At 37.3% G+C, this 27551-nt stretch overlaps 1 protein-coding gene across 1 annotated transcript; it reads left to right on the forward strand.

The window, feature by feature from the left end:
- The first annotated feature begins 327 nt into the window (after window positions 1–327).
- Window positions 328–27496, forward strand: ERI1 (exoribonuclease 1). Its single transcript, XM_028087597.2, has 7 exons — window positions 328–570; window positions 5052–5230; window positions 8636–8846; window positions 13135–13218; window positions 14537–14646; window positions 16595–16709; window positions 26439–27496. The coding sequence occupies exons 1-7, from the start codon at window positions 463–465 to the stop codon at window positions 26679–26681; spliced, it is 1050 nt and encodes a 349-aa protein (XP_027943398.1). The 5' UTR covers window positions 328–462; the 3' UTR covers window positions 26682–27496.
- The last annotated feature ends 55 nt before the right edge of the window (window positions 27497–27551 follow it).

Below are 27551 nucleotides of genomic sequence, written 5' to 3' on the forward strand. Positions count from 1 at the left end.
AAACTGTTTTACAGATGTTATTTGCCGCGGCTAAAGTTCACCCCTCTCCACGGTACGCCTCGTTTTTCTCCTTAGAGGATACGGTGATGAGATCGTGTGCTCTGGTGGGCTCTTCCAGGGACTAGTCTAGACTCTTGCGTAACGGCAACAGGACACTCGCGCGCTCACCACGCGGAAACGCCAACACCCATATTCTCCCGCGCGCGCCTCCCTCACCTCCTTCCTCCCTCCCCGGTCGCCAGATGCCCTAGCGTTCCGCGCGCGCCCGCTCACTGCGCCTGCGCGGCGTGTGGACGCCACACGCTCCCGGAAGTGGGAGGTGTCCACTCGAGTTTGTGTGGCCGCCGCCGCGGGAACGCGAGCCCGGTAATTTTTCAACGGAGAAAGGCGAGGCTTTCGGTCTTGGCCGAGTGAGACTGAGCGAGTGTTGGGCTCCAGCAACTCTCTTACGTGACAACCGGCATGGAGCATGAGCGGAGCAAACAGCCTGGCAGCGAGGCCGTGGCTGGCGCACGGCTGGAGTCTCCCAGGTCCGAGTGTGGGGAGGAGCCGCAGCATCCGACTCCCGGGGTGAGTCAGTCCGCGCCCGGCCGTCGGTGCCCGGCCCTTCCAGACCTCTCTCTCAGGGTGTTCCGCACAAACCTCAGCCTGCGTGCCCTTCGACCCCAGCCCCGTCCGCTTCCCCTGTCCCCAGCTCCGGTGCCTTGATTGTCACAGAGCCGCCTCTCGCCCTAATTACCCTCTGGATGTGAGGAAATAGTCAAGAAGAGAAGTGTGTGAACTGTGGTTTTACAAGTTCTGGTGGGAATTGTGCTCTAAATATTCTGTGCACACTGTTGCTCTAGTCATTCTGTCTAGCCCTTATAGGTAATTGGTAGGTTATGTATTTAAAAAGCGCACCCTTGTGCTCTAGGTATGTCATTTCTTAAGATCTGAAGCCGATTACCTCCCAGCCTTAACAGAAGGTGGTTGTGCCTGTTAGTTGGAGCTTTTTGCCCATTTGCTACTATTTCATACAGACCTATCTTATGACTTATTTTCCGTAATGATTTTGACACCTATTGGTAGATCCGAGTTACAGAGCAAAATTAGTGAAGACGGTCTTAAAACTTATTTATTCATCTTATTTGACAGATAGAAATTATTGTTGACTAGCGCTGCAGATTGTAAATAATAGTAAAATTGGTCATTTCATTTCAGTAACGTATTCTGAGCACTTCATAGAATGGGTACTCGCAGGAGGCTTCCTTGCTCTTGTTCTTGCATCTACAGTTAGGTCCCCACTTAGCAGCTAGAATAATCTTAATAACATAAATCAGACTGGGTTTCTCCCCTTCCTAGTCTTCAGTTTGCGGTCCTGCAGGACCTAGCTCCTGCCTCTATTGCTGAATTCACCTCACACTATTCTTCCCTTTTGCTCTCAGAGCCCCTGGCTTCATTATTTTTTTATGGTGGACAGTTTTTCTTTTTAAGGATCTTTGTTTGCTCCCTTTGCCCTGCATGCTCTTCTTTTGGGTCTTTGCATAGTTATTGCATTTTCTTTAAGATAGTAAAGAGGCCTTCCGTGCCCCTTTTCTCTAAAGAACCACTTTTCCACCCACCTGCCTCTTTAATCTGAGATCATCATGTAAGTTGGTTTAAAAATAATGGAATATACTTCATTATATTTGAAAGTCTTTAAACTTTGAGATATAGCGACTTGAGACTTGGATCTATGTTCCAAATTGGTTTTAGTGACTCATATTTGTTAAAAACTTATTGTCGATACCATTAATAAATGGTGATACAATTTTATTTCAACCTCAAGCAAGGTATTTTGTTGGAACTCAGCTAAATCCATTTTCATTATCTCTAATGTCAGTTGTTTTTGCAAACTAATAGGTGTTGCATTTTTATATTTTTAAGCAAATAGGTTCCAATTTCATCAAAACTTTTCTTTTGGAAGAATTTTAATCGAGCTAAATTATACTTCTAAGGTTTTTATTTTTAGTATGTAGTTGCAAAAGTTTTTTGTTTTGTAGGTAATGCAGTTTTTTGGGCAATAAAATAATGAAAACATTTCCAAAATAACTATGTTTAAAATGTTATTGACACAGAGAAAAGTTTTTGATAAAGTTACCTTTTTATCTTATTGTTAAAACATATTTTCTTTCATGTTGAAATAACAAATTGTGTTTTTTAAAAGAAATCTTCTAAATTTCAAGCTATTAATCCCTTTCTCATCACAGAAAATGACAGCAATTTTGGAGTACCTGTCTTGTAAATGAAAATATGTAACTTGAAGTTCAAAAACATTTTTAAGTACTTAAGGCAAGATAGTAAGCCTCTTTTTGGTATAAAAGATTTTTGTGATCATTTCCCATAAGGTAAACGTATTCTTATTCGGGATAATATAAATTACACAGTCATTTACTTGAACACAGGAAAATTGCAGAATGTCACAAAACTGTGAAAGTTAATATTCTTCCCCATACTATGGAATCTGTCCACCCTTTCCTCATTATATGTCCAGAACTTTATGTGAGGTGTGACAGGGGCACATAGACATTGGGGAAGATGCCACTGTCAATCTATGTATTACTAAGTAAACTATGCGTTTTAGTAGATTAATAGTACATGTGAGGTTTTTAATATTTTCTTACTGCTCCTTAGTGGATTGACTTGAGCAGCCTTCGGAAACCATTGGTGTAGACATTAAATTTGGGAGAAGACACTGATCACTGAGAACTGGACCTTGACTGCCCTGAGCTTCACTGAAAGAGCTAGAGTTGAATCTGGGAGACGAAGCAGATCTTCCTTTACAAAAATCTGATTTATAGCAGATTTAAAAGAGGCCTTAGTGTTATTTGTGGGTAATTTTTGTAGCTACAGTTTTAGATAAGAATTAAGCAAATGAATCAGAGAGGACTTAGCCAAAGAGTAAATTTGCTTAAATTGACCGTTCTGTTTCGGTAGACAAACTGTTCCTCATTGTTGACCTAAATTTTAACCTGACTGAAGACGAAGTTTAAAATTCAATGTAAGTTTAAAGACACGAGATAAATTATCCTGATTAAATTCTAGTGATAAAGTAGCTAGGCATATAAATTTAAAATATTATTGAAAGCTGGTTATTTCCTTAGCTTTAGTCAAAGATCAGCGTAATAAAGTTTTTTAAACGTTTGTCAACAAGGAGCTTTAATACAGTTACTCTTCAGTTTATAGACAATTCACACATTGGGATTGCTGATCTCTTCCTCTGAGGAGATAGGAGTAATTCTTGAGTACTCTAGCACAATACCTAGCATTGCATTTCTCGTAAATGTATGTTGTATTAAATTGAGCTTTGAGTGAGAAACAGTTCCTGAACCATTAAGATTAGTGCTAAGTCAGGGTCTTTGGCCTGTCCATGGTTATCCCTTCTTAATCTGTCATTAAAGTTCACATGGGACAGTGTGGTAAATTATGACTAAGTTAACAAGTTTTAATGTGGATTGATGGTAAGTTCCAAAGTCTTTTTGAAAATTCTGGAATGGGGCGCCTGGGTGGCTCAGTCGTTAAGCGCCTGCACTTTGGCTCAGGTCATGATCGCAGGGTCCTGGGATTGGGCCCCGCATTGGGCTCCCTGCTCAGCAGGAAGCCTGCTTCTCCCTCTCCCACTCCCCATGCTTGTGTTCCCTCTCTTGCTGTGTCTCTCTCTGTCAAATAAATAAATCAATCAATCTTAAAAAAAAAAAATTCTGGAACATAACCTAATGTTTGTGACATGCATTTGAAAAATAATTAACTTATAAATGGAACTCTGATATTTAGCATATTAATAATTTTGGCCTACCTGTGGAGTGATTACAGTTGAGTCATGTTTTTTCTCAACACAGATTTTGATTTAAGAGGAAAGATTTATAATACAGTAAGTGTAGTTCTTCTGAATAATTGGTACAAATGTGAGTTTTAGAAATTATGTGTTTTGAAACTGAATACATTTCCTTTGCTTTGGGTTCTAGGAAGTTTTGAACTAGATTTCTATCTAGTCCATTTTGTTTTTATATTGGGCAATTTCTGTTAACTTCGTGAAATGAAGTCAGGTTAAAAAATTCTCAGGGGACCTATGTGGCTCAGTCGGTTAAGTGTCCGACTCTTGATTTTGGCTCAGTTCGTGATCTCATGGTCGTGGGATCAAGCCCCGAGTCAGGCTCTGTGCTCAGCGGGAACTTTGCCTGAGATTCTCTCCTTCTACCCTTATCCTTCTCACACATGCTTGCGATCTCTCTCTCTCTCTCAAATAAATAAAATCTTTTAAAAAAAAGTTCTCAGGAAGTCACTTTTACATGCATAATGTTGTAAAAGTTCATTTAAAAGTTAGTTTGTAAATTTTAGAATGTCATTTGTGAAAAGGTCTGTTCCATAGTCTATGATGGTAATAAAGATCCCATTAATTGCCACAGTGGGTATGGTGTTGGGAGCTGATATACATAATCTCATTTAATCCTTAAAATAAACTGTTTATTTAAAAAAACTTTTTAAGATTTTATTTATTAGAGAGAAAGAGAAGCTTGAGTGGGCGGGGGTGGGGCAGAGGGAGAGGGAGAAGCAGACTCCCTGCTGAGCAGGGAGCAGGACACAGGGCTGCATCCCAGGACCCTGAGATCATGACCTGAGCTGAAGCCAGATGCTTAGCCGTCGGAGCCACGCAGGCACCCCTATAATAACCTTGTTTAAATACTATTTACCATTACCAAATACTAAATGCCACTTGGAACAGTTATTATTCTTTATTTTATAGATAAGGAAACTGAAGATCAGAGGCTAATAAGTAACTATCCAAGGTCATGCTGCTAGTAAATGGTCAGCGGGGGCTCTGTTTTGAAGTGCTCCCAACACCAGTACAATTTTTACTTAGCTTCATTTCCTTTAAGAAGTTTCATGACTCAGAACAGCAGGGTAAATTGTATTGGAAACACGCCTTTCTTCTTTCTATGTACTTTTCATTGAACATGTAGCATGAGTAGGCCTCAGGAGTTTGAATCTTTAAGATGTTTGTATTAATTATAAGCTATATCTTTTTTTGGTAGAAAAAGCAACGATGTAGATTCGATGGCCAAGAAACAAAAGGATCTAAGTTCATTACTTCCAGTGCAAGTGATTTCAGTGACCCAGTTTACAAAGAGATTGCTGTTACAAACGGATGCATTAATAGAATGAGTAAGGAAGAACTCAGAGCTAAACTTTCAGAATTCAAGCTTGAAACCAGGTAAATAAAAATAACTTTTTAAAAATTTAAAAGTAGTACATGTTCGTCCCAGAAAGTCTTGAAAACACTGAAAAATTAACAGTCATCTGTAATCCTACCATATACTCAGATAAAAGCATAATTTACATTCTTGAAGTGAATATGTGCAACTCTGATATTTCTGAGAGTCTCTTAAATGATAGACTATGATTGCTGAGTTTAAGTCTGAATATTTTGACAATCTACCACCAATATATAGGAGCAGCTATCTTATACTAAATATGTTTTAAATTTTTTTAGTTGCTCATTTAGTTGATGCTTAATTATATCTTATATATATATCCAATCTTATGAATATTATTTTGTCTGTGTTATTTTTATAAAGAGGGTTTCTTTGAAACCAGGTAATTTAAAAAAATCACCTATCAGGAAATATTTTTTCTGTTTTAGTTTCTAAAAGTATGCAGAATTATAGTATGTATTATGTATATTAACTGTATATTGAATGAGAAAACAGTGCAGCTTAGCCAACTCTGTGTGTGTGTGTGTGTGTGTGTGTGTCTGTCTGTCTGTCTGTCTGTCTTCGATGAGATGTATACATACTCAGTTTTTAGTAATTTTTTGCAAAACAAATCACTTTATTTCGACTTGGGACATGGGGTAAGAATGACCTTTGGAATCCCGAAAAGCATGCGTATTTTTGATAGTTCAATTGCCAGGCATTAAGAAAAAAATTGACTGCATGCAATAGATGAAAACTGTTATTGTTTCTGGGTCCCCCTGTATCCTTTTTCTCTTTAGGCAAAATTCCTCCTCTTTGCTTTAAAATAGAGCTTCACTGCTTTCAAAAGAGCACACATGTACTTTTTTCCCTTTTAGATTGTCTGCATGATAACTTGTGACAAAAAATTTTACCTCATTTCCTCCTGACTCTATTATGAAGATACAACCTGTGAAGATTTTCTTTTTTTTTAAAGATTTTATTTTATTTATTTGACAGAGAGAGACACAGTGAGAGCAGGAACACAAGCAGGGGGAGTGGGAGAGGGAGAAGCAGGTTTCCCGCTGAGCAGGGAGCCTGATGCGGGGCTCGATCCCAATGACCTGAGCCGAAGGCAGACGCTTAACGACTGAGCCACCCAGGTGCCCCCGGTGAAGATTTTCTGAGCAAAATTTTTGTCCTTCCTAGGAGTGAAGATCAGTTGCTTACTTGTGACTTGCATGGCAGTTAGAGATCTAATTATATGTTTGCACATTTATTCAGTAAGCACTTACTGATTTCTAAGCACTACACTGAGCATTAAAGTTATAAAAGTAAGATAGATACGTATATTCCCCACTTTGGAAAGCAGACAGTCTTTTGGGAATATATACAATCACAATGCAGTGTGGCCAGTGCTGTGTTGGAGGTCTGGCCGAGCACAGCATGCAAATAAGAAGAGAGTCTGGCTTAGGGATTCAGGAGTGCTGATTGAATTGATAAGCCAAACAGAAGAGGGACGGAGAGTAATTGAGACAGAAAGAACTCAAAACTAATTTCTGTAGGTATGTTTTCTGTTAAATAATCTTGCTTTCTCATCAGCTGTTGTACAACCAAAGTTACAAAATAAGAAAGCGTATCACATATTAGGCAGTGGCTCATACATGTTTTCCCTGCAGTGTTCGATGTAGTATGGGGAGTGGGAGCATCTGGAGATGATACTGAAATGATAGGTCCTAGCCAAATTGTGAAAGAACTGTGTGCTGAAATCTGTTTAATGTATAAGCATAAGGGAGTCACTGCAGGTATTTTAGCAGTAAATTGGCATTAGTGCGTAGTTCTCAAGTGTGGTAAAGGATGAAAAGGAGGGTTGTGGCATTAGAGGCATTTGCCAGAGTCCAAGGAGCTCATGGGAGCCATACCAGAGACAGTTCAGGAGAACCAGATTCTGAATCTGTTTCTGAGTTAGAATTGGCAAATGTGATTATTTGGATGTGGATGGCAAAGGATGTTAAAGACAAGTCTCTCTGGAGCACCTGGTTATTGTTCGTGTTGCCACTGGTTTGCAGGGACCCCTTTAAGTAACCGTAGCTTCTCCAAGAAAGAAAGAGACATTAAGACGAAGGAATCAGAGCTGTCCCATGACACAGAGGTCACTCACAGTACCTTAATATGAAGGGGGTTAAGGGATTTCCTTCCTAGATTTTGGTAATTTAGAAAATCTCGAGCAAATAAACGTATTAAAACATTTTGTCTTAAAACCACTGGTTTTAATATTCTCATGAAAGGATTTCTTTTCATTGGTAGTTTAGAAAGGAAAATAAAAGGTTAAAAATTTTTTTTAATAGTCACTGACAAAAATGCCTGAGTTGTTACTACACACTAACTACAATTTAGAATCCTCTCATTTTGTATTTATAAACTGTTAATAGGATTCAAACAAGTAACACTGAAGGAAGTCACCACTGGTCATGACTTTTAATTTTTAGAATTTTATGCAGTTTGAGGAATGTGACCACCATTACCAACCATTGTTATCTATTTTAGAACAACCCTTTCTCCACCCACCATTTGTAGAACATATATTTTGAAAATAGCTATAATCTCCTTAATTAAATTCTACCTATGGTAAATGAAGAAACCTACTTCCAATTAATAAAACTTCCAGAACCTACTGAGTATGACAGTGTTCTTCTGGACATGGTTTACACTAGGATATCTTCTAAATGAGTTTTCCTAGTTAAGTAGCTAACAGACATTCAACTTTACATGCTAGCACTTTTGTATTCATATGAATAGTTGTTTAACCTATAAAAACCAAAAGAAAGGAAAGAGCATAAATGTTCCATTTATCTGAATTTTCTTACTCTGAAATTTGTGTTTGGCCTGTAGAAGAGTTCAACATTAATTTCAGTGTTTGTATTACATATATCATCTTGGTATATAAGGCAGTATGGCTGTAGGCGGTACATGCTAACAAGGCTCACGGTTCGAAATACTAGTATAGGAGAAATGCTCTTATGTACTTGGGAAGGAAAATATTTTTTTTTAAAGATTTTATTTATTTATTTGACAGAGACATAGCGAGAGAGGGAACACAAGCAGGGGGAGTGGGAGAGGGAGAAGCAGGCTTCCCGCCGAGCAGGGAGCCTGACGTGGGGCTCGATCCCAGAACCCTGGGATCATGACCTGAGCTGAAGGCAGACGCTTAACCACTGAGCCACCCAGGCGCCCCATTGGGAAGGAAAATATTGATGCTGTGTTTCATTTGATTTTAATTCTTTGCTAACTTAGCTTTAAGTCTTGCTTTCTTTACATTTATTTTAGCTAATATTTGCTAAATTATACTGCGACTGCCAGTGTTCAACCCAGTGCCAGCAGGTAAGACTTCAGATTCTTGATTGTAAAATTCACCTCAGAGTTTCATTTTCTTCTTCTTTCCTTAGAGGAGTAAAGGATGTGCTAAAGAAAAGGCTGAAAAACTATTACAAGAAGCAGAAGCTCATGTTGAAAGAGGGTGGTTGTGCTGACAGTTACTACGACTACATTTGTATCATTGATTTCGAAGCCACTTGTGAAGAGGGTAACCCACCTGAATTTATACATGAGATAATTGAATTTCCTGTGGTTTTACTGAATACCCATACCTTAGAAATAGTAAGTGAATTGTTGTATTTCAATTTTATTTTTAGCAGCTGCTATTCTGGTGTTCTTAGTAGACCAGGGATCTCATTTGCTGTTTTAAAGCTAGAATGAGAACTCTAAAGTGGGCTGTTTTCTCTTGTGTACTTTGTATCAGCTTGATTAATAGAAAAGCTGTAATGAAATAATTTCAGAGGCTACTTCTCTCCTTTTCCAATAGCTAAAATTATAGGGTTTTGTTTTTTGTTTTTGTTTTTTTTTCTGTTTGCTTGGAACATATATTTGGCTGGACATCAGAATCTCGTAGGGAGGGTAGAAAAATGTCTGGCCCACATCCCAGAGATTCTGATTTAGTTGTTCTGTGGTGGAGCCCCTGACATCAGCATGTTTTTAAAGCTTCTCAGTTGGTATGCAGTTAGGGTTGAGAACCACTGCTGTAGACTACTGTATGTTGTGATCTTTAAAAATGGCAAATTACAGAAATCGCCTTTCAACTTAGAACTGGCCATCTTTCTGGTGAAAAGTTTAGTGTGGAAATGACACTCCTAACCTTGGCTTCGAGAACTATAATGTATATGCTTTAGATAGTTGCTGTCACTGCATTATTAGTTCAGGAGCTCAGCAGGAATTCTCCAAATAGTACTGTTTGCCTTGCAAAATCTGAGCAAGGGTCTATCAACATCTCATCTATCCGGAAGTTACTTCTGTGCTATCCTCAGTTGCTGCCAACACACTGGGAGCAAGTATAAAAAGGCTTGTGTATTAAAATGCATCGATTTTTTTCTTAGTGTTGTTCAGAGCCTCTTAGTTATAATCACAATATTTATATAATTTCCTTGTCCAAAGAAGATTAAAGTTAGTAAATTAAAAGGAAAAATGACAGCTATGAAGGTAATAATCTTGCATAACTCACTAGATTCTACTTTCTCTTTCTTACTCAAGGACATTGCTCTAGCAGTTCTTTTCCCTCGTTGAGACAGTAATGATTTATTGGTTTCACTGTATTGTTCCCATCACATACAGACATGTTAACTTTTCACACCACAAAAAGCTTTCGCTCTGTCCCGCTTCCCTGCCAGCTACCCTATTTGTTTGTTCTTTGAAAAAGGTACATACTGCTGTCTCTTTCCTCGAATTCTCTGTTAAATTCACACTGTCTACAATCCCATCACTCCACTAAAATCACTCATTAGTGTCATCTTGGACCTTTACCTAAATCCTGGTATAATAGACCACTCTCTTCTTGAAACTTTTTTTTTGCAAGTGACTATCAGTACACCTCATTCTCTCGATTTGTCTCCATCATCATTGGGTTCCCCTTTATAATTTCCTTTGCTGGTTCCTTTTCTTCACAACTCTTAATACTGGATGCCCCAGGATTCAGTCCTAGGTCCTCCTCTCTATATAGATCTCTTAATCTCATCTACTTCCATAGCTTTTAGAAACTGTATGCTAATGACTTCCAAATCTATATTTCCAACCTGGACCTCTATCCCAAATCCAGTCTGCTTTTTTTTTTAGATTATTTATTTATTTATTTGAGAGAGCAACAATGAGAGACGGAGAGAGAGCACATGATGGGGGGGGGGTCAGAGGGAGAAGCAGACTCCCTGCTGAGCAGGGAGCCCGATGTGGGGCTCGATCCCTGGACTCTGGGATCATGACCTGAGCCGAAGGCAGTCGCTTAACCAACTGAGCCACCCAGGTGCCCCTCCAGTCTGCTTATTTAACGTCTCTACTTGGATATTTATCCTCAACCCATTGTATGTTCAGTCTTCCCTAGCTTGAGTGATGGCAACTCTGTCTTTCTAATTACTCAGTTCAAAACCTTGGAGTCATCCTTGACTCCCATTTCTCTCCCATCATATATCCAGACCAACAGCAACTCCCATTTGCTCTGCCTTCAGAATACATCCAGAACCCAGCCACTTAGCTGCAGTGCTACGACTCTAGTCTGAGCCCCCATATTTCTTGTCTGGATTTACTGCATTCACCATCAAACCGGTCTCTGTTTCCTTCCTTGTCTCCTACAGCCAATTCTCAACATAGTGGCCAGAGTGAGCCTTATAAAATATAAGTCAAATCATTTTACTTCTCTGCTTAAAACCCTTTAGTGGCTCCCCATTTAACTCAGTAAAATTCCTTAACATGAGCTAGCCTCTTATTACCTCTGATTATGCCCTATTGACCTGCTTGCTATTTCTTAGAAATGCCAGGCATGTTCTACCCCTTCACCTTCCAGGGCTTTAGTTCTAATTCCTTTCCTCCAGAGGTCTTGCTGCTAATTCCTCTCTCCCTCTCTTCCTTCCAGGCCTTCCTTAGTTCTCATCTTCTGCATAAAGGTGATGACCTATTTACTATTGTAGCTGACCCCCCCCCCCATTTTTCTGATCCCACTTACCTGGTCTACTTAAATGTTTACTAACCCTTATCACCTGTTAGCTTACTATGTAATTTACTTAAGTGATTCCTAAATATTTGGTCAACAAGTGCACAGTTCTTCTCTATAGCATCATTCTGATAAATGTGTTAAATAGTGAATAAAGTTTAATTAATAGTATGTTTGATATTACCTGCCTGTATTGGTAAGGGAATTTGCAGCTTATTTTTGAAAGATTTTCGGGGTGCCTGGGTGGCTCAGTTGTTAAGCGTCTGCCTTTGGCTCAGGTCATGATCTCAGGGTCCTGGGATTGAGCCCCTCATCAGGCTCCCTTCTTGCCGGGAAACCTGCTTCTCCCTCTCCCACTCCCCCTGCTTCTGTTCCTGCTCTCACTGTCTCTCTCTCTCTCTGTCAAATAAATAAAATCTTAAAAAAAAAAAAGATTTTCATTGAAAATTATAAAAACATTGATACTTAAAAGGATAAAGCCTTCATTTATCTGTGAAATTCAGTTAAGTGGAATTTTTCCTTCTTCAGTGTGTCTGGTAAGTAAAGAGCATGTAACTTTTGAAGTTCAAACATTCTTTGCTGTTCTTTAATTTTGCTCTTTTACAATAGTAACCTTTATAACTCATTGGCTTCATACACGAGTGTGAAGAAAGAATTTATTCTTAGGAAATGAAACATTTACCTTTCTTAATTTTTGAATCTTCTGTCACAAAAAATATTCTTTGTCTTTTTCTCTGTATCTACCTGGTATTAATGATTGCTGACTTTAGGCTTTGAAATTGTCCTTAAGTTTTAACAAGTGACTTAGCATGTTCTACTTTAGGGAGGCATTATTAGGATAAAGGAAAAAGCACTTTGAGATCTGAGGTTTGATGATAACGGTTGTTGTGATTATGAGAAGGCAAGTGTGAAAGCTTCTTGAAGAGGTTAAAATTGCTACCAAAATATAGTATTATCACCCTTTAAACTACGACATATAGTTTATGTAGTTCAGTTTTGACTATTCAGAATTCAGTTTACTGGAATCAATATAAAAATAAGGACTAGTCAAGAGTAAATGAGAGAGTAGTAATCTAGAGCTAATTTATTAAAACCAAAGATTGGCATTTCTTCAAAGAATTTATTATTATTTAAAAAGCTGTTAGTAACTTGAAGTTGAGGTTGCATTATTAAGCTTTGTGGTTTCAAATATTACAAACAAAATTATCAACATTTTGCTCCTCAAGAAAATAACCCTTGGTTTGAAAACTTGCTTTCAGATACTTGCTTTATCTTAAAAAATTTTTTTTGAGATTTATTTACTTATTTTAGAGAGAGAGAGTGCATGGCTGTGTGCACACGCAAGTGGCGGGGCGGGGTGGGGGGGGCGGGCAAAGGGAGAGAATCTCCAACAGGCTCCATGCTCAATGCGGAGCCCAATGGGGGCTCAGTCCCACGACCCATGAGATCGTGACCTGAGCCAAAATCACGAGTCAGTCGCTTAACAACTGAGCCACCCAGGCACCCCATCTTAAATTTTTTTTTTTTTTTGAAGATATATTTATTTAGAGAGCATGAGTCAGGGGAAGCATAGAGGGAGAGAATCTCAAGCCAGCTCCCCACTGAGTGGGGAGCCCACTTGGGGCTGGATCTCATGACCCATAAGATAACAACCTGAGCTGAAACCAAGAGTTGGATGCTTAACTGACTGAGCCAGCCAGGTGCCACTCTTTAAAATTTTTAAACCATGAAACATAATTAAAATTAGAGTGCTTTGGGAGTGGAGAATTATCTTTAAATTGTAAAAATTCTAGAAAGGACTATATCATGAGCACCTGTAAAATTATAGTCTTCTGTGGCTTGACGTTTTATGTATTTTGTGTCCTATATCTGAAGTCACAGAAAATACTTTAACTTGCTCTCCTTCCCTTGTAGGAAGATACGTTCCAGCAGTATGTGAGACCAGAGATTAACACACAACTTTCTGATTTCTGCATCAACCTAACTGGAATTACTCAGGTTCTAAATCTATATTCCTTTTTCTGGAGTTTGAAAGAGATTCTGAAATTGGGTTTTATTTCATAGTTTAAAAAATTATTATTGTAAACAAATTAATGTACTTTCCTTACTTGGTAAAGATTTTTCATATTATAATATTAAAAAAGTAGCAAAGCAAATTTTATACCTGGTAAGATCTTTCTCAGCCTTTCCTGTTAAGGACTTGTAATGATGAAACCAAAGGTTTAATTTGTTTAGATCATTAGTAAAGTAAGTGTTACCATGGTGGACTTGGGGAGGAAGATTGAAATGTATCTGTTTATAACCTGACTTGATACATAGCTTAATGTTTTTTTAGGTCTCTGATTTTTTATTGTATTCTAATTGCTCTTTGTTCATTAATTTGGTTCCTTTATTCATTTACTCATTCATTCAGGGAGTATTTGAGTGCCTGCTATGGTATTTCCCAGGGTACTGGGAATACAGAGATGGTCAAGTCAATCTCCTCAGCTCACTCAATTTATAATCAGGACAGACAGACTAAACCAGTAGTGACAGTATGGTTAGGAAGACGGGCAAGTCATTGTTTTATCTGGGTATTACGGGCATCTTACGACAGAGAGAATGGAGAGCTGGCCAGGGTCAGACTTCTTCAAGTTAGTGAACTTGGGCTGAATCATGATAGGTCAATAGGAAGGAAAGAATGGGCATTTCAGGTGTGCACAGCAGAACTGTAAGTAGTTTGGGACAGTTCAAGTGTGATGGGCTGGTAAGAAAGTGGTTGAAAATAAAGCTAAAGTGGTAGGTGGAGGGAGGCCATATCATGAAGAGTCTGTGTGTCTTATCCTGAAAGCCTTGGGGAATGTTTGGAGGATTTTAAGTGTGGAAATGTTGTGATGGATCAATTTAGGAAGATCAGTCTGGCAGTGATGTGTCATATGTTGTGGAAAGATCTGAGCTTTGAGATAGGGAGACCACGTTAGAGGGCCATGGCTTGCAGCTGAGAGGAGAGTTCCCTCTTCTCCCCTCTGGATAAATAGTAAGCCACTGGGTTGAGGTCTTAAAAAAACAAAACACCGGGAATGATCATAAATCTTAATTTTGGGAGGATTATATACTTCAGTTGAAAGTGTCTGTAATGCCTGGTTATGAACAATTTTTAATTATCTTAAAAATGAAATGTTAGGTGGATCTCAGCTAAGGAAATCATGTGGAGTTTAAAATATCATAGATGAGACTTTCTCTTACTGTTCATTTCCTTTCGACTTTTGTGTCTGGGTATTTGCAGGACTACATGTAGCTGCTCTTATTTTTATAAATTTTACTTTTATATCCTCAGGATCAGGTAGACAGAGCTGATACCTTCCCTCAGGTACTAAAAAAAGTAATCGACTGGATGAAATTGAAGGAATTAGGAACAAAGTATAAATATTGCATATTGACAGATGGGTGAGTATTTAGGAAAATTACCTTTTTTATCTACTTTTTTAAGATGAAAGATGTTCATATCCATTTAACTTTTAGAACAACCACAAAAAAATATTTTCTGATAGTTCTGGGGTCTCCTATAAGAGACCATATTTTTCCTTTCACATTCTTATTTCTACTTGTTTTTTTCTACTTAAGCTTTGCATCTTAAGGATCAAAAAATGAGGAGGGAAAGAATGATAATGCTTTAATCTAGAACTAGAGAACTAGGGAAAAATAAATATTAATATGTAAAACTAAAATGACTTTACTAAAGTCAGTTTTTATCGTGATACTTTCTTGCTCAAAGAAATCCAAACTCTTCAGTCTGGCTTTCAAGGTTCTCTTATCTAACCCACCCCACCTGTGTAGCCTGATCCACCTGCCATTCTTGTCCACTCTGTGCGTGCTGGCCATGAATCACATGGTGTGTCCTTTCTCTGTGCACGTAGTCATGCTCTCCTCTCTACTGGAAGGCTCTCTTCCTTTACTACTTCATTATTATTATTCAAAGCCTTCTTTTGTTTTACTCCACATACTACAACTCACACTGATTTTTTTTTTTTTTTTGACATCTTAGGGTCTTTATATATGTACCATTTGTGCTGCCATCTGACTATTCTGATATCTAAACTTTATGTAAGATTTGTTTGCAGGGAGATTAAAAATCCTTTCAAAGTAAGGACTTCTGCTACTTGATCGTCTTCCCTAATGCTTCCTGTAGTCTGAACTCAGAATGTGTGCTCAAAAGCATTCGTTAAATGGAAAGCTTAGAGGGAAGATCAGAAGGATTGAAACAAGGATTATAGGCCTTGTGCCAAGGCAGCTCCTATACCCTAATGCTATTAAGATTGAAGAAGGAAGTCTCCTAATCAACATCTCTTTCAAACTGTGAACAGATTGTACCCTAAAACTGAGATGTCACTTACATAAAGGGGTTAGTGACCCTTACACAGGAAAAAAGCATTGAGTGTAGTCACATTATAATTGTGTTTAAAAATAGAAATTTGGGAAAATGTTGGTGGACCTCTTTAGGAATCTGTTGATTTTAAACATGAATGAGCAATGTTCCTGCTCAAGTATATAGGTGTTTCTGTCATAACACAGTATGTGTGATTCTGTAAAAACCTCATATTCTGGGACATAGCTCATACCTCCAGAGAGTTTGGACAGCTCAGGCAGGCAGCTCAGAGTTAGTGGACGTTGCCTCAGAGGCAGTAGGATTCTGGGGACAGGCACTTGTTTTTAATTTTTTTAAAAATATACCTGAAAGCACTCCTACTGGCACTACAGCTGAATTGAGAGCTTTTTTTCTTAACTGCTGAAGGTTATAATTTGTATGGCTGTTGTATCACTCCCTTCCCTAGGAAAAACCGTGTATGAACCAACATGATTTCCATATTATACAATCAGTATTTTCCTACTTAACTACATAAGTTGATTAGTGTTGTAGAAACATATGCTGTAACAGTACAAATTGTATTTGAATTCACCACTTACTACCAACGACTTTCGTCTTTCAAATATTTTGTTCATTTGTTTTTTTTGTTTCTAAGCATACCCTCAAAGAACTTCCTAATACAGTAAACCTAGCATTAAAAGTAAGCTTAGCAGAGTTATTTTAGGATTATGAAAAAATAATTAACAAGATAGAGGTCTGCCCAAGTAATCAGAACTATGAAAGTGATCATGATTAGCCTAGTAAGATTTGTTTATGAAAAAAATTTGATATACCTGACTCCTACTTTTCTTTGTTGTTTATTTTGGGATTAGTATTTTGGAAGTAAGTTAATTTTCTAAGCTTGATATGTGTGAATATCAGAAAGAAAGGTGACATGTAAATAAACAAATTAGAATGACTTAAAATACTAGTAAGAACAGTAGAGCATTTATTTTATCATTTTTCCACCCCTCTTTTTGATTTTACAAGTTCGTGGGATATGAGTAAGTTCCTGAACATTCAGTGCCGGCTAAGCAGGCTCAAATATCCTTCTTTTGCTAAAAAGTGGATCAATATTCGAAAGTCATATGGAAACTTTTACAAGGTAAAATTTCTCTATTTTATTGATTATACTGCTCTTAATGATAAATTTATTACATTTTGCATGTATGTTGTGATATACTAGGTGCTTTTCATAGGAAAAGACCATATACTTTAGTTGTAAGGTTTTATAATCCAAACATGAGGATAATCATATGAGTGTAGGAAGTTGAGCTATTTTTCTTTCAATCTGTTACCATTATTTGAATAGATTAACTGTAAATACATGATCTTCAGGAGAGGTTTGAAACTGGGGGAGGTATTCAGTATGTGAATTGTTTGTGGAACAAATGTTCCCCGCTGAATTTTATTCATTTTTTTTTAAAGATTTTATTTATTTATTTGAGAGAGAGAATGAGATAGAGAGCATGAGAGGGAGGAGGATCAGAGGAAGAAGCAGACTCCCCGCTGAGCAGGGAGCCCGATGCGGGACTCGATCCTGGGACTCCAGGATCATGACCTGAGCCGAAGGCAGTTGCCCAACCAACTGAGCCACCCAGGCACCCCCCACTGAATTTTAATTTTATCAAAGTTAATACATATGTGTAGTGTAAATTTTTGAGTAGTACTACAAGGCTTATGAAAAATGGCATTCATCCACGGTGGCCCTCACCAGTACTGGTTCTTACTCTCCTTACTCTCCTGAGGCAAACACTTTCAACTTTTTGTAGCTGTTTCTTCCAATATTTACCATTATACTTCTAAATGACATGTTTATCCTATTTCTTGAGTTTTCAGTATGAGATATGTATGGAGTTCCTGTAGTGGAAGATGAAGATTTAACTCTATGAGAAAGCCACCATACCTGCATGTCCTTCCCCTCTGCATGTCTTCTTAATTAGTTACATTATCTTTATAATCAAATCATTATTCAGTGCTTCCGTTCTTGTAGCAGTGGAGAGTGTTCACAACTTCTCCCCAGATTTTTACAAGTGCCTTCAGTTGTTTTCTTATTCTGTTACTTTCCGTTCAAACTGTAAATCATTCTCTGTATTCAGAACACTCAGTGGTCCGTTTTCTTTCTTTCTTTCCATTTCTTTTCCTTTCTTTTCCTTTTTCCTTTTTCCTTGGAGGCTACCTTCCTATAGCCTTTAATCCTGTTCTAATCTGAACTATTTGTTTGTCAGGCTTCTTCTAAAATCATCCCAGGAGATTCTTTTCTTGCTTCTCTATCATGTGTTAGACTTTGTGTCGTCATCTTTCTTCCTTTACAGCCTCATTTTGGTGAAGCAAATCCTAAAGTAGTTCTGTGAGAAAAGGTGCTTTCCCTTAAAGAACATTTTTGTATTTTTAACATTTTTTAAAGCTGAGAAATGTACATACAGAAAAGTGGAGTTTGATTGTTTTAAATGAAATCCCTTGTAACTTCCACTCACTTAGCTCCTTTCCTTTCTCCCAGAGGGGCCCCCCTCAAAGTTCATACTTTCATGGAAATCATTTTCTTGTTTTTCCTTATAGCTTTAATATTTGTGTGTGTATCCTTATACCATATAGTTTACTTTTGCCTCTTTTTGAACATGGTATAATTAGCATCGTACTGGCTGTATTGTTCATTTTGTTTTTTTCCTTAAGATTATGTTTGAGATTCATTGAGGTTGTGTATTATGTAGCTGTAGTTAGTTTATTTTATTGCTGTGGAGAATTTCATTGTGTGAATGTATAGGAGTGTATCTGTCCTGGCCATTTTGGCTGGCCATTTTGGGGGCTTTTAGGAGCGGTGGTGCTATAAACATTCTTGCACATGTCTTCTGGTGCCTTTGTGCACGCATCGCTCCAGGGTATAAACCTACGAGTACAATTGCTGGTTCACAGGCTATGTGCATCATTGACATTAGGTAATGCAAAAGTAGTTTTCTGAGGGCGGTATACCAATTTGCACTCTCCCCAGAAGAGTGGGTGAATTTATAATTGCTCCCCGTCTTTGCCAGCATCTGGTATTGCCAGACATTTTAAATGTTTATAAATCTGGTGGATGTGGGTTGCCATCTCATTAAGGTTCTAATTTGCATTTGCCTAATTACTCATGAGGTGGAGCTTGAGCTTGTTTTCCGTTTGAATTTATTTTGTGAAGTCCCTGTTTAAATCTTCCCATTTGTAAAAATTGGGTGGTCTGTCCTTTTGTAATTGTAGATTATAATTTGTGATTGTTGATAGATACTTATCTTGGATACGAGTCCTTTGATTATATTTGGTAAATTTTTTTCCTTTTTTGTGAATTTATCTTCTCACTCATTTTGTGATTTTTCAAAAAAATTTCTGTTAATGGAAAATTACAAACATATACAAAAGTTGACAGGTATAATGAACCCTCATGACCCAGTTTTAATAGGTATAAGCTCATGGCCAACCTTGTTTCATCTGTATCTCTAACCCACTTTCCCCTTTCCTTACTCTTTTAAAGCAGATCTCAAATGTTATTTGATCTGTAAACATGTCATTATATGGTTCCAAAAAATAAGGAACTGTTTTAAAAAACATAACTATCATACCATCATCACACTTAGAAAAAAATCAACAGTAATCCCTTAATATCATCAAATGGTCATAGTTTTCTTTTTAAATTTAATCTAATTAGTTAATTTCTAAAATTGAAGTGTAGTTGACATTTACTAGTTTCAGGCATACAGCATAGTGATTGGACAGTTCTGTACATTATGCCATGCTCACCATGATATGTGTTAACCATCTGCTAGCATACAGTGTTATTACAGTGTTATTGACTGTATCCCTGTGCTGTACTTTTCATCCCTGTGACTTTTTTTTATAACTGGGAGTTTATACCTCTTTATCCCCTTTACCTCTTTTTTTTTCCTTTAACCTTTTGTGATTTGAATCAGGATCAGAATAAGGTCCACACATTTAAAGTTGGTTGACATGTCTCTTAAGTTTTTTAATCTCGAAATTCCTTTTCCACGTCCTTTTTTTCCCTCTAGCGATTTATTGTTATTATTTTAAGAAATGGAACCATTTTGGGATGCCTGGGTGGCTCAGTCGGTTAGGCGTCTGCCTTCAGCTTAGGTCGTGATCCCAAGGTCCTGGGATCGAGTCCTGCAAAGGGGTCCTTGCTCAGGGGGCGCCTGCTTCTCCCTCTGCCTGCCACACCCCCTGCTTGTGCTCTTTCTCTCTGACAAATAAATAAAATCTTTAAAAAAAAAAGGGAAGAAAGAAAGAAATGGAGCCATTTTTCCATTTTCCCACTGAATGGATTTTGCTAATTATGTCCTGTGATATTAATTCAAATGTGCCTCTAGCCTCTGTGTTTCATGTAAATTTGTAGGGGCTCAGTCATCTTTAGGTTTGCTTTTTTTTTTTGCTATACCTCCCAGGTGACAATGCATTCTTACATTAGGGCGTCTTTCTCAAACCTTTAACTCTATTTATTCTAAGGATAATTATTAATAATTAATAAAGCCATAAAATAATTTTCAAGTCTGCATCAAAACATCCACAGCTCACAATACATTAGAGTGTTCAGAAAGTTGTAGATATAATAAGGCAATAACATTGCCAGTGCTCTTTTAAGTAGAGAATAGTATTTTTTTGTGGATCTGTTCATGTTGACCAATTTATTAGGCTGCTCTTTTCTTTTTTCTTTTTTAGAGATTATATTTATTTATTCGCCAGAGAGAGAGCGTGCACACAAGCAGGGGGGAGCGGCAGGCAGAGGGAGAAGCAGGTTCCCTGTTGAGAAAGGATAGGCTGTTCTTTTCTATATGGTTTTCCCCTGCTCCTGATAGTTAATCAACTCTGATGCCAATTAATGGAAGTTGAGGAAATGTAACATTTTTTCTTTTTAAAATGTTTCCTTCTTTTGTTTGTTTTCCTTATTCAAGTAGGCCTAAAAATCTTGACACAAATTTTTACTATATAGGATGCTAACAATGTATAGTCTTTGGCATGTACAAAGTATTCTTTTCTCCTTTTTAAAACTAAAAATGACTTTTTACCCAACCTTTTTTGGGAGTGGAGATAGATCATTAAATTTGAAATTATCTCTTTCCTTTTCATAAGTTTAAGAAACTTATAGGGCAAGCATAATACTTTTCTGTTTAATAGCTGGCTTAAATTTAAAGTGGGTTTGATTTTTCTGTAAGTAGGCTGAAACAATATGAATAAAAATACAGGTTACAGACACAATTTTATACTAGATTTTAGAAAATAAACATTTATGTATGGTATGATCATACTCCAATGTAGGTTCAGCATTTATAAAATTATACAAACATGTTTATTTCTTTAGTAATTCTGTATATGCATTAAAATGTCATTTTTGAAGTAAAAGTAGAGAATGAAATATACTTTGGGAAGGCAAAAGCTATGTTTGTTTTTGTCTCTTTTTTTTTTTCCTGTACAAATACTCAGTTCTGGGTTGGATTTGAGATAAGTTCTCATGGATTTTGTTTTCCACTGAAAATAGACAACTTCTGCCCTTGCTCTTCATCTTGTTAAATAAGAAGAGGCTTACTTACGCATATATAAGGTTGAAATCTATGGCAAAATGTTCATTGCTTTTCTATGAATGACTGGACCCTCTTTTGCAGAAATCTGCAGCTTTTCTAAAGGCAGATCAGTAAATCTCATCCCTAGAGTGTGATCAGACTGTACATTACAGAGCTCTTTTCAGAGTAAGGTTCTGTGGCTGAGCAAAGATTCTGAGAAAGGGTTTTTTGTTTTTTTTTTTAACCTGGTCATACTCTGTGTTCAAAGGGAAGAAAAATACTAATTTTCTACATTTTTTTCCAGATGGCTTTCAGTAGGTCTTGAGACTTGCAAATAACTTTTCTCACTGTCAAGCCCAAGCAAAAGTGTGAACATTTAAGATTTTTTTTGCAATATGATTTTTCCAAAGACTCAATTTTCTTCAAAATCCAAGAATCTTGTCCCTGGAAATTAAATGTTTTCTACAGGGTCTTACAGAGATTTCTTCAATCGGTTTATGTAATGAAATGTCTAGGCTAGTTTTTGTAGCTCTTCTTCAAACCACTCAGCAAATTTTGGCCTACTGTTTTCCTACCATTCACTTTTCAAGTCAGTCATCTTGCTGAGAACTTTTCCTTGCCAGGCCAGAGGAAGTGTGAGGTTTATGTGTTCTTTATCCAGGTTTTCACACAGCTATTAAGTTTCAGACATGATTGAGTGAATTGGCCTTTGTTTAACATAGTTAATCATTTTTCTGGCACTATCCAGGACTTTTCATGTTATCTCTGATTCATTTGCAAAATATGCATAACAAATTTTACCATTTTAACCATTAAGTACACAGTTTATTGTCAGTAAGAACATTCATACTGTCGTGGAACCATCACCACCATTCATTTCCAGAGCTTTTTCATCTTTCAAAACTGAAAATATACCTTTTAAAGAGTGACTCTGTATTCCCCGTTCCTTCGGCCCCTGGTATCCACCATTCTGCTTTCTGTCTGTGAATTGTACCACTCTAGGTATCTAATATAACTGGAATCATACAGGATTTGTCCTTTTGTTACTGGCATATTTCACTTAGCATGATGTCTTCAAGATCCATACATGTGGTAGCATATGTCAGAATTTCCTTCCTTTGTAAAGCTAAATAATCCATTGCTTTAGAAGTTCCTTCCTTTTGAAGGTGGAATAATATTTCATTATATTTATATTAAATTTCATTTATCCATTCATCTGTTGGTAGATACTTGGGTTCTTCCACCTTTTGGCTGTTGTAAATACTGCTTCAGTGAATATGGATGTGCAAATAACTGAGTCCCTGCTTTCAGTTCTGTGGGTATATACCCAGAAGTAGAATTGGATCATATGGCAATTCTGTGTTTAATTTTTTGAGAAACTTCATGTCACAGCAGTGGCACCATTTTACATTCTCACCAGCAATGCACAAGGGCTCCAGTTTCTCCGCGTCCCTGCCAACACTTATTTTCCATTTTCTTGCCCTTTTTTTTTTTTTAATAATGGCCATCTAATGGGTTTGGAGTGGTATCTCATTGTGTTATTGATTTGTACTTCCAGAGTGATTAGTAATGTTGAGCACCTTTTTGTGTGCTTATTGGCCAGTTGTATGTGTTTGGAGATATGTCTGTTCAAGTCCTTTGACCATTTTGAAATCAAGTCTTTTTTTTTTTTTTTAATTACTGTTGAGTTTTAGGAATTCTTTTTTTTTTTTTTAAGGTTTTATTTATTGGGGCGCCTGGGTGGCTCAGTCGTTAAGCGTAGGCCTTTGGCTCAGGTCATGATCCCAGGGTTCTGGGATTGAGCCCCACATCGGGCTCCCTGCTCTGTGGGAAGCCTGCTTCTCCCTCTCCCACTCCCCCTGCTTGTGTTCCCTCTCTCGCTGTGTCTCTCTCTGTCAAATAAATAAATAGTCTTTAAAAAAAAAGCTTTTATTTATTTGAAGGGGAGAGAGCAAGAGCAGGAGGGAGGTGTAGAGGGAGAGGCAGAAGCAGACTCCCTGCTGAGCCAGGGGATCATGACCTGAGCTGAAGACAGACGCTTAACCGACCAAGCTATTCAGGCGCCCAGGAGTTCTTTATATATTCTGGATATTAATCCTTTTTCAGATCTATGATTTCCAAAATTTTCTTCCATTCTTTGGGCTGCTTTTCTCTGTTGATAGTGTGCCCTTTGATATACAAAAGTTTTAAATTTTTAGGAAGTCCAGTTTATCTAGTTTTTCTTTTGTTGTCTCTTTTGGTGTTGTATCCAAGAAACCATTGCCAAATCCAGTGTCATGAAATTTCTCCCTTAGGTTTTCTTCTAAGAATTTTATAGTTTTGACTGTTAGGTTTAGGTCTTTGATCCATTTTGAGCTAATGTTTTATTAGTGATTGCTTTGAATTTATAGATCATGTTGGATGATTATTTTTTAAAAATTTTTTATTTTTATGTTAATCACCGTACATTACATCATTAGTTTTTTTTTTTTTTTTTTTACATCATTAGTTTTTAATGTAGTGTTCCATGATTCATTGTTTGTGCATAATACCCAGTGCTCCATGCAGAACGTCCCTCTTTAATACCCATCACCAGGCTAACACATCCCCCCACCCCCCTCCCCTCTAGAACCCTCAGTTTATTTTTCAGAGTCCATCATCTCTCATGGTTCATCTCCCCCTCCGATTTCCCCCCCTTCATTCTTCCCCTCCTGCTATCTTCTTTTTTTTTTTTTTCTTAACATATATTGCATTTTTTGTTTCAGAGGTACAGATCTGTGATTCACATGTTGGATGATTATTGATAGCTGAACAATATTAAATCTTTCAATTTATGAACACAGATATCTTCCCATTTATGTTGTCTTTAATTTCTTTCAGCAACATTTTGTAGTTTTTGATGTTACAAGTCTTTCACCTCTGGTTAAATTTTTTTTTTTTTTTTTTTGCTACTGAAATGGAATTGTTTTCTTAATTTCCTTTTTGGATTCTTCATTGTTAGTGTATAGAAATGCACCTGATTTTTGTGTGTTGATTTTGTATCCTGTGACTTTGCTGTCTTTGCTTATTAGTTCTGGCAGTTCTTTGGTGGAATCTTCAGGACTTTCTGCATGACACCTGCAAACAAAGATCACTTTACTTCTTCCTTTCCAGTTCAGATCCCTTTTATTTCTTTTTCATGCCTACTTGTTCTGGTTAGAATTTCTGTTATTATTTTGAATGCAAGTGGTGAAAGTGAGCGTCCCTATCTTGTTCCCGATCTTAGAGGAAAAGCTTTCAGCCTTCTCACCATTGAATATGATGTTCACTCTAAATTTTTTTATATGGACTTTATTATTTTGAGGTAGTTTTCTTCTGTTCCTAGTTTGTTCAGTATTTTTATCATGAAAGGGTGTTTATTGTCAAATGCCTTTTTTCCATCATTTGAGGTGATCATGTGTTTTTTTCCCTTCATTCTGTTAATGTGGTTTGTTATATTGATTATTTTTTGTATGTTGAACCATCCTTGCTTTCCAAGAATAAATTTCATTTGGTTGTGGCATATAATCCATTTAGTATGCCACTGGATTTGGTTTGCTAGTATTGTTGAGGATTTTTGCATCAGTATTTATAAGGGATAAAGGTCTCTAGTTTTCTTATAGTGTCTTTGGCCTTGGTATCAGGATAATGCTAAGCTCATGAAATGATTTAGGAAGTGTTCCTTCCTCTTCAGTTTTTTGCAAGAGTTTGAGAAGGGTTGGTGTTAAGACTTATTTAAGTGTTTTGTAGAATTCACCATTGAAGCCATCCTGTCCCCCCTTCTCTTTGTTGGGAGGTTTTTGATTACCAATTCAGTCCTCTTTACTTATTGTAGGTCTGTTCATATTTTCTGTTTTCTTCATGATTCAGTCTTGGTAGGTTGTGTGTGTCTAGGAATAGTCCATTTCACCTAAGTTGTTCAATGTGTTGGAAAAGTTATTTTTGTAAGCACATTTTTCTAGGTGATACTTAGTGAAAGGACCAGAATGCGTTGCAATATTACAATAGGATAATTATTTTTTTTTCAAGATTTTATTTATTTATTTGAGAGAGAGAATGAGAGATAGAAAGCACGAGAGGGAAGAGGGTCAGAGGGAGAAGCAGACCTCCTGCTGAGCAGGGAGCCTGATGCAGGACTCGATCCTGGGACTCCAGGACCATGACCTGAGCCGAAGGCAGTCGCTTAACCAACTGAGCCACCCAGGCGCCCTAATAGGATAATTATTGATGTTTATCATGGTGCTTTTATATCATTTGCTTTGTGATTCTCTCGAGAACCCAGTGAGTAAGGAGTATAACTATTAGTCTTATTTTACAGATGAAGGCGGGGCCCCAAGATGTATAGGTGACATAGCTGTACAAACTGCAGAATATAAAACTTAACATACACAGAAGATAGAATAGTGGTTCTCAAAGTGGAGGGGCATATTGGAATCTGGGGAGTGAGATTTTTACATTTATTAAATTGGAGCAGGTATTTAAATAGGTTGAAAAATACCACATGATAATTTCTTTCATGCTGAATCTTAATTTAGTCGTAGAAAGGCTAGATCTTTTTTTTTTTTTGGTGTATCTGTCTGAGGAGTCTGTCAAATAAAATAATACATTATGTAAGATACCATGGAAAAGAATGTTTGGGCTAAAATGGTAGAGCTTTGGGGTGCCTGGGTGGCTCAGTTGGTTAAGTGTTTTTTTTTTTTTTAGATTTTATTATTTATTTGAGAGAGCGAGAAAGAGAGAGAGAGCACATGAGAGGGGGGCGGGTCAGAGGGAGAAGCAGACTCCCCGCCGAGCGGTGAGCCTGATGCGGGACTCGATCCCGGGACTCCAGGATCATGACCTGAGCCGAAGGCAGTCGCTTAACCAACTGAGCCACCCAGGCACCCAAGTGTCTGACTCTTGATCTTGGCTCAGGTCTTGAACTCAGGGTTGTGAGTTCAAGTCCTGTGTTAGGCTCCACGCTGGGCAGGAAGCCTACTTAAAAAAAGAAATAGTAGAGCTTCAACTTAGACATCCAGAGCAATACATTTCCTTTCGTAAATGATTTGTCAGATTACAAAACTGCAGACTCTTTAGATGTCTTGAGGATTCTACCTATTTATATGTATTTTCATCTGTAACTTAAGATAATTTTTTTAAACCTCTGAAGGTTTGAGTTATTTATTTGCTTCATTTGACTAAGTATTTGTCTTTTGCCTAACTGTAGCTATTACCGTTAATTTTCATTTTCTTATTTTTCATAGTTCATTTTCTTATAGAATACTAAAGAATTATTTACTACGCTGTTTATTTTCCAGGTTCCTAGAAGCCAAACCAAATTGACAATAATGCTTGAAAAGCTAGGAATGGATTATGATGGGCGGCCTCACAGTGGTCTTGACGACTCTAAGAACATTGCCCGAATAGCAGTTCGAATGCTTCAAGATGGATGTGAACTCCGAATTAATGAGAAAATGCATGCAGGACAGCTGATGAGTGTGTCTTCTTCGTTACCAATAGAGGGCACTCCAGCTCCACAAATGCCACATTCTAGAAAATAACAGCATTTTTGCCCTTTGCCCATGGATCATTCACTCTAACTGGAGTTGCTACAAAGAGGTAGCAGATGAATACTTATTGAATTAGTCCTGTGGTGCAAAATTTAAGCACCTTAAACATTTACAGTCTTACTACAGCTACAGTTGTATATAAATGTGTGTGAACAGATTCTGTGGGGAGGGCATATTGAATTTTTTATCACCAGCACTTTTGATATGAGCAGTATTTGTTACACAGTAACAGTTCCTGCTTAGAATTGACTTTTATAATTTAAGGTGTCCAAGATATGTCCCTTTTGGTTTTAAAATGCAAAGGCTTATTGGCACTCCCCTTGAATGTCATATCTTATTGATATTAAAATACATAATGTGTTTCTACATTAACATCATTAGATCAAGTCATTTCTTACAGTGCAGGAAAGATTGGAAGGCCTTATCCTTTTGGTTTTTGAATTCTGTATGTGAAGTTCAGCTGTGCATGGTGAATTTCATAAAGTACTTGGTACACATATCTGCCTACATTTCTTTTCAATTTGTAGTTGGAAGACTTGTGGTAGATTATAGGGTCTTGTTAAGCATTCAGTTACTGGTGAGGTTAATAGAAAGTCAGAAGAAAATTCCATTTGAAGGAATATAAGGGCTGTAGCTCAAACTTTGTAACACATAAACATATCTGTGGGGTTTTTTGGACTTCATTTTTTGGTTCCCCTCCCTCTTGTGACATAAATCTGCCCTAATTCTTAAATCTAAGAAACATGCTTTGAAATAGACTAAAAATAAGGGTCACCACTTAATTTTGCATTTGTATTCAACATTATGAGTAGGTAATAAAGTCAAATAATGCTTTTTAACATATCTTATGTTTTTATTACA

This window comes from Eumetopias jubatus, unplaced genomic scaffold (genome assembly GCF_037043125.1).
Source record: "Eumetopias jubatus isolate StellerSeaLion01/CBP00866 unplaced genomic scaffold, mEumJub1_p1.0 scaffold_2, whole genome shotgun sequence".
In the NCBI taxonomy this organism is placed as follows: domain Eukaryota; kingdom Metazoa; phylum Chordata; class Mammalia; order Carnivora; family Otariidae; genus Eumetopias; species Eumetopias jubatus.

Bases quoted from the DNA above. Each gene is read 5' to 3' on its own strand.
- ERI1 (XM_028087597.2), top strand. From the start codon at position 463: ATGGAGCATGAGCGGAGCAAACAGCCTGGCAGCGAGGCCGTGGCTGGC. The intron at 5,231-8,635 runs GTAAATAAAAAT...TTCTTTCCTTAG, and splicing joins GAATTCAAGCTTGAAACCAG to AGGAGTAAAGGATGTGCTAA. The intron at 8,847-13,134 runs GTAAGTGAATTG...CTTCCCTTGTAG, and splicing joins ATACCCATACCTTAGAAATA to GAAGATACGTTCCAGCAGTA.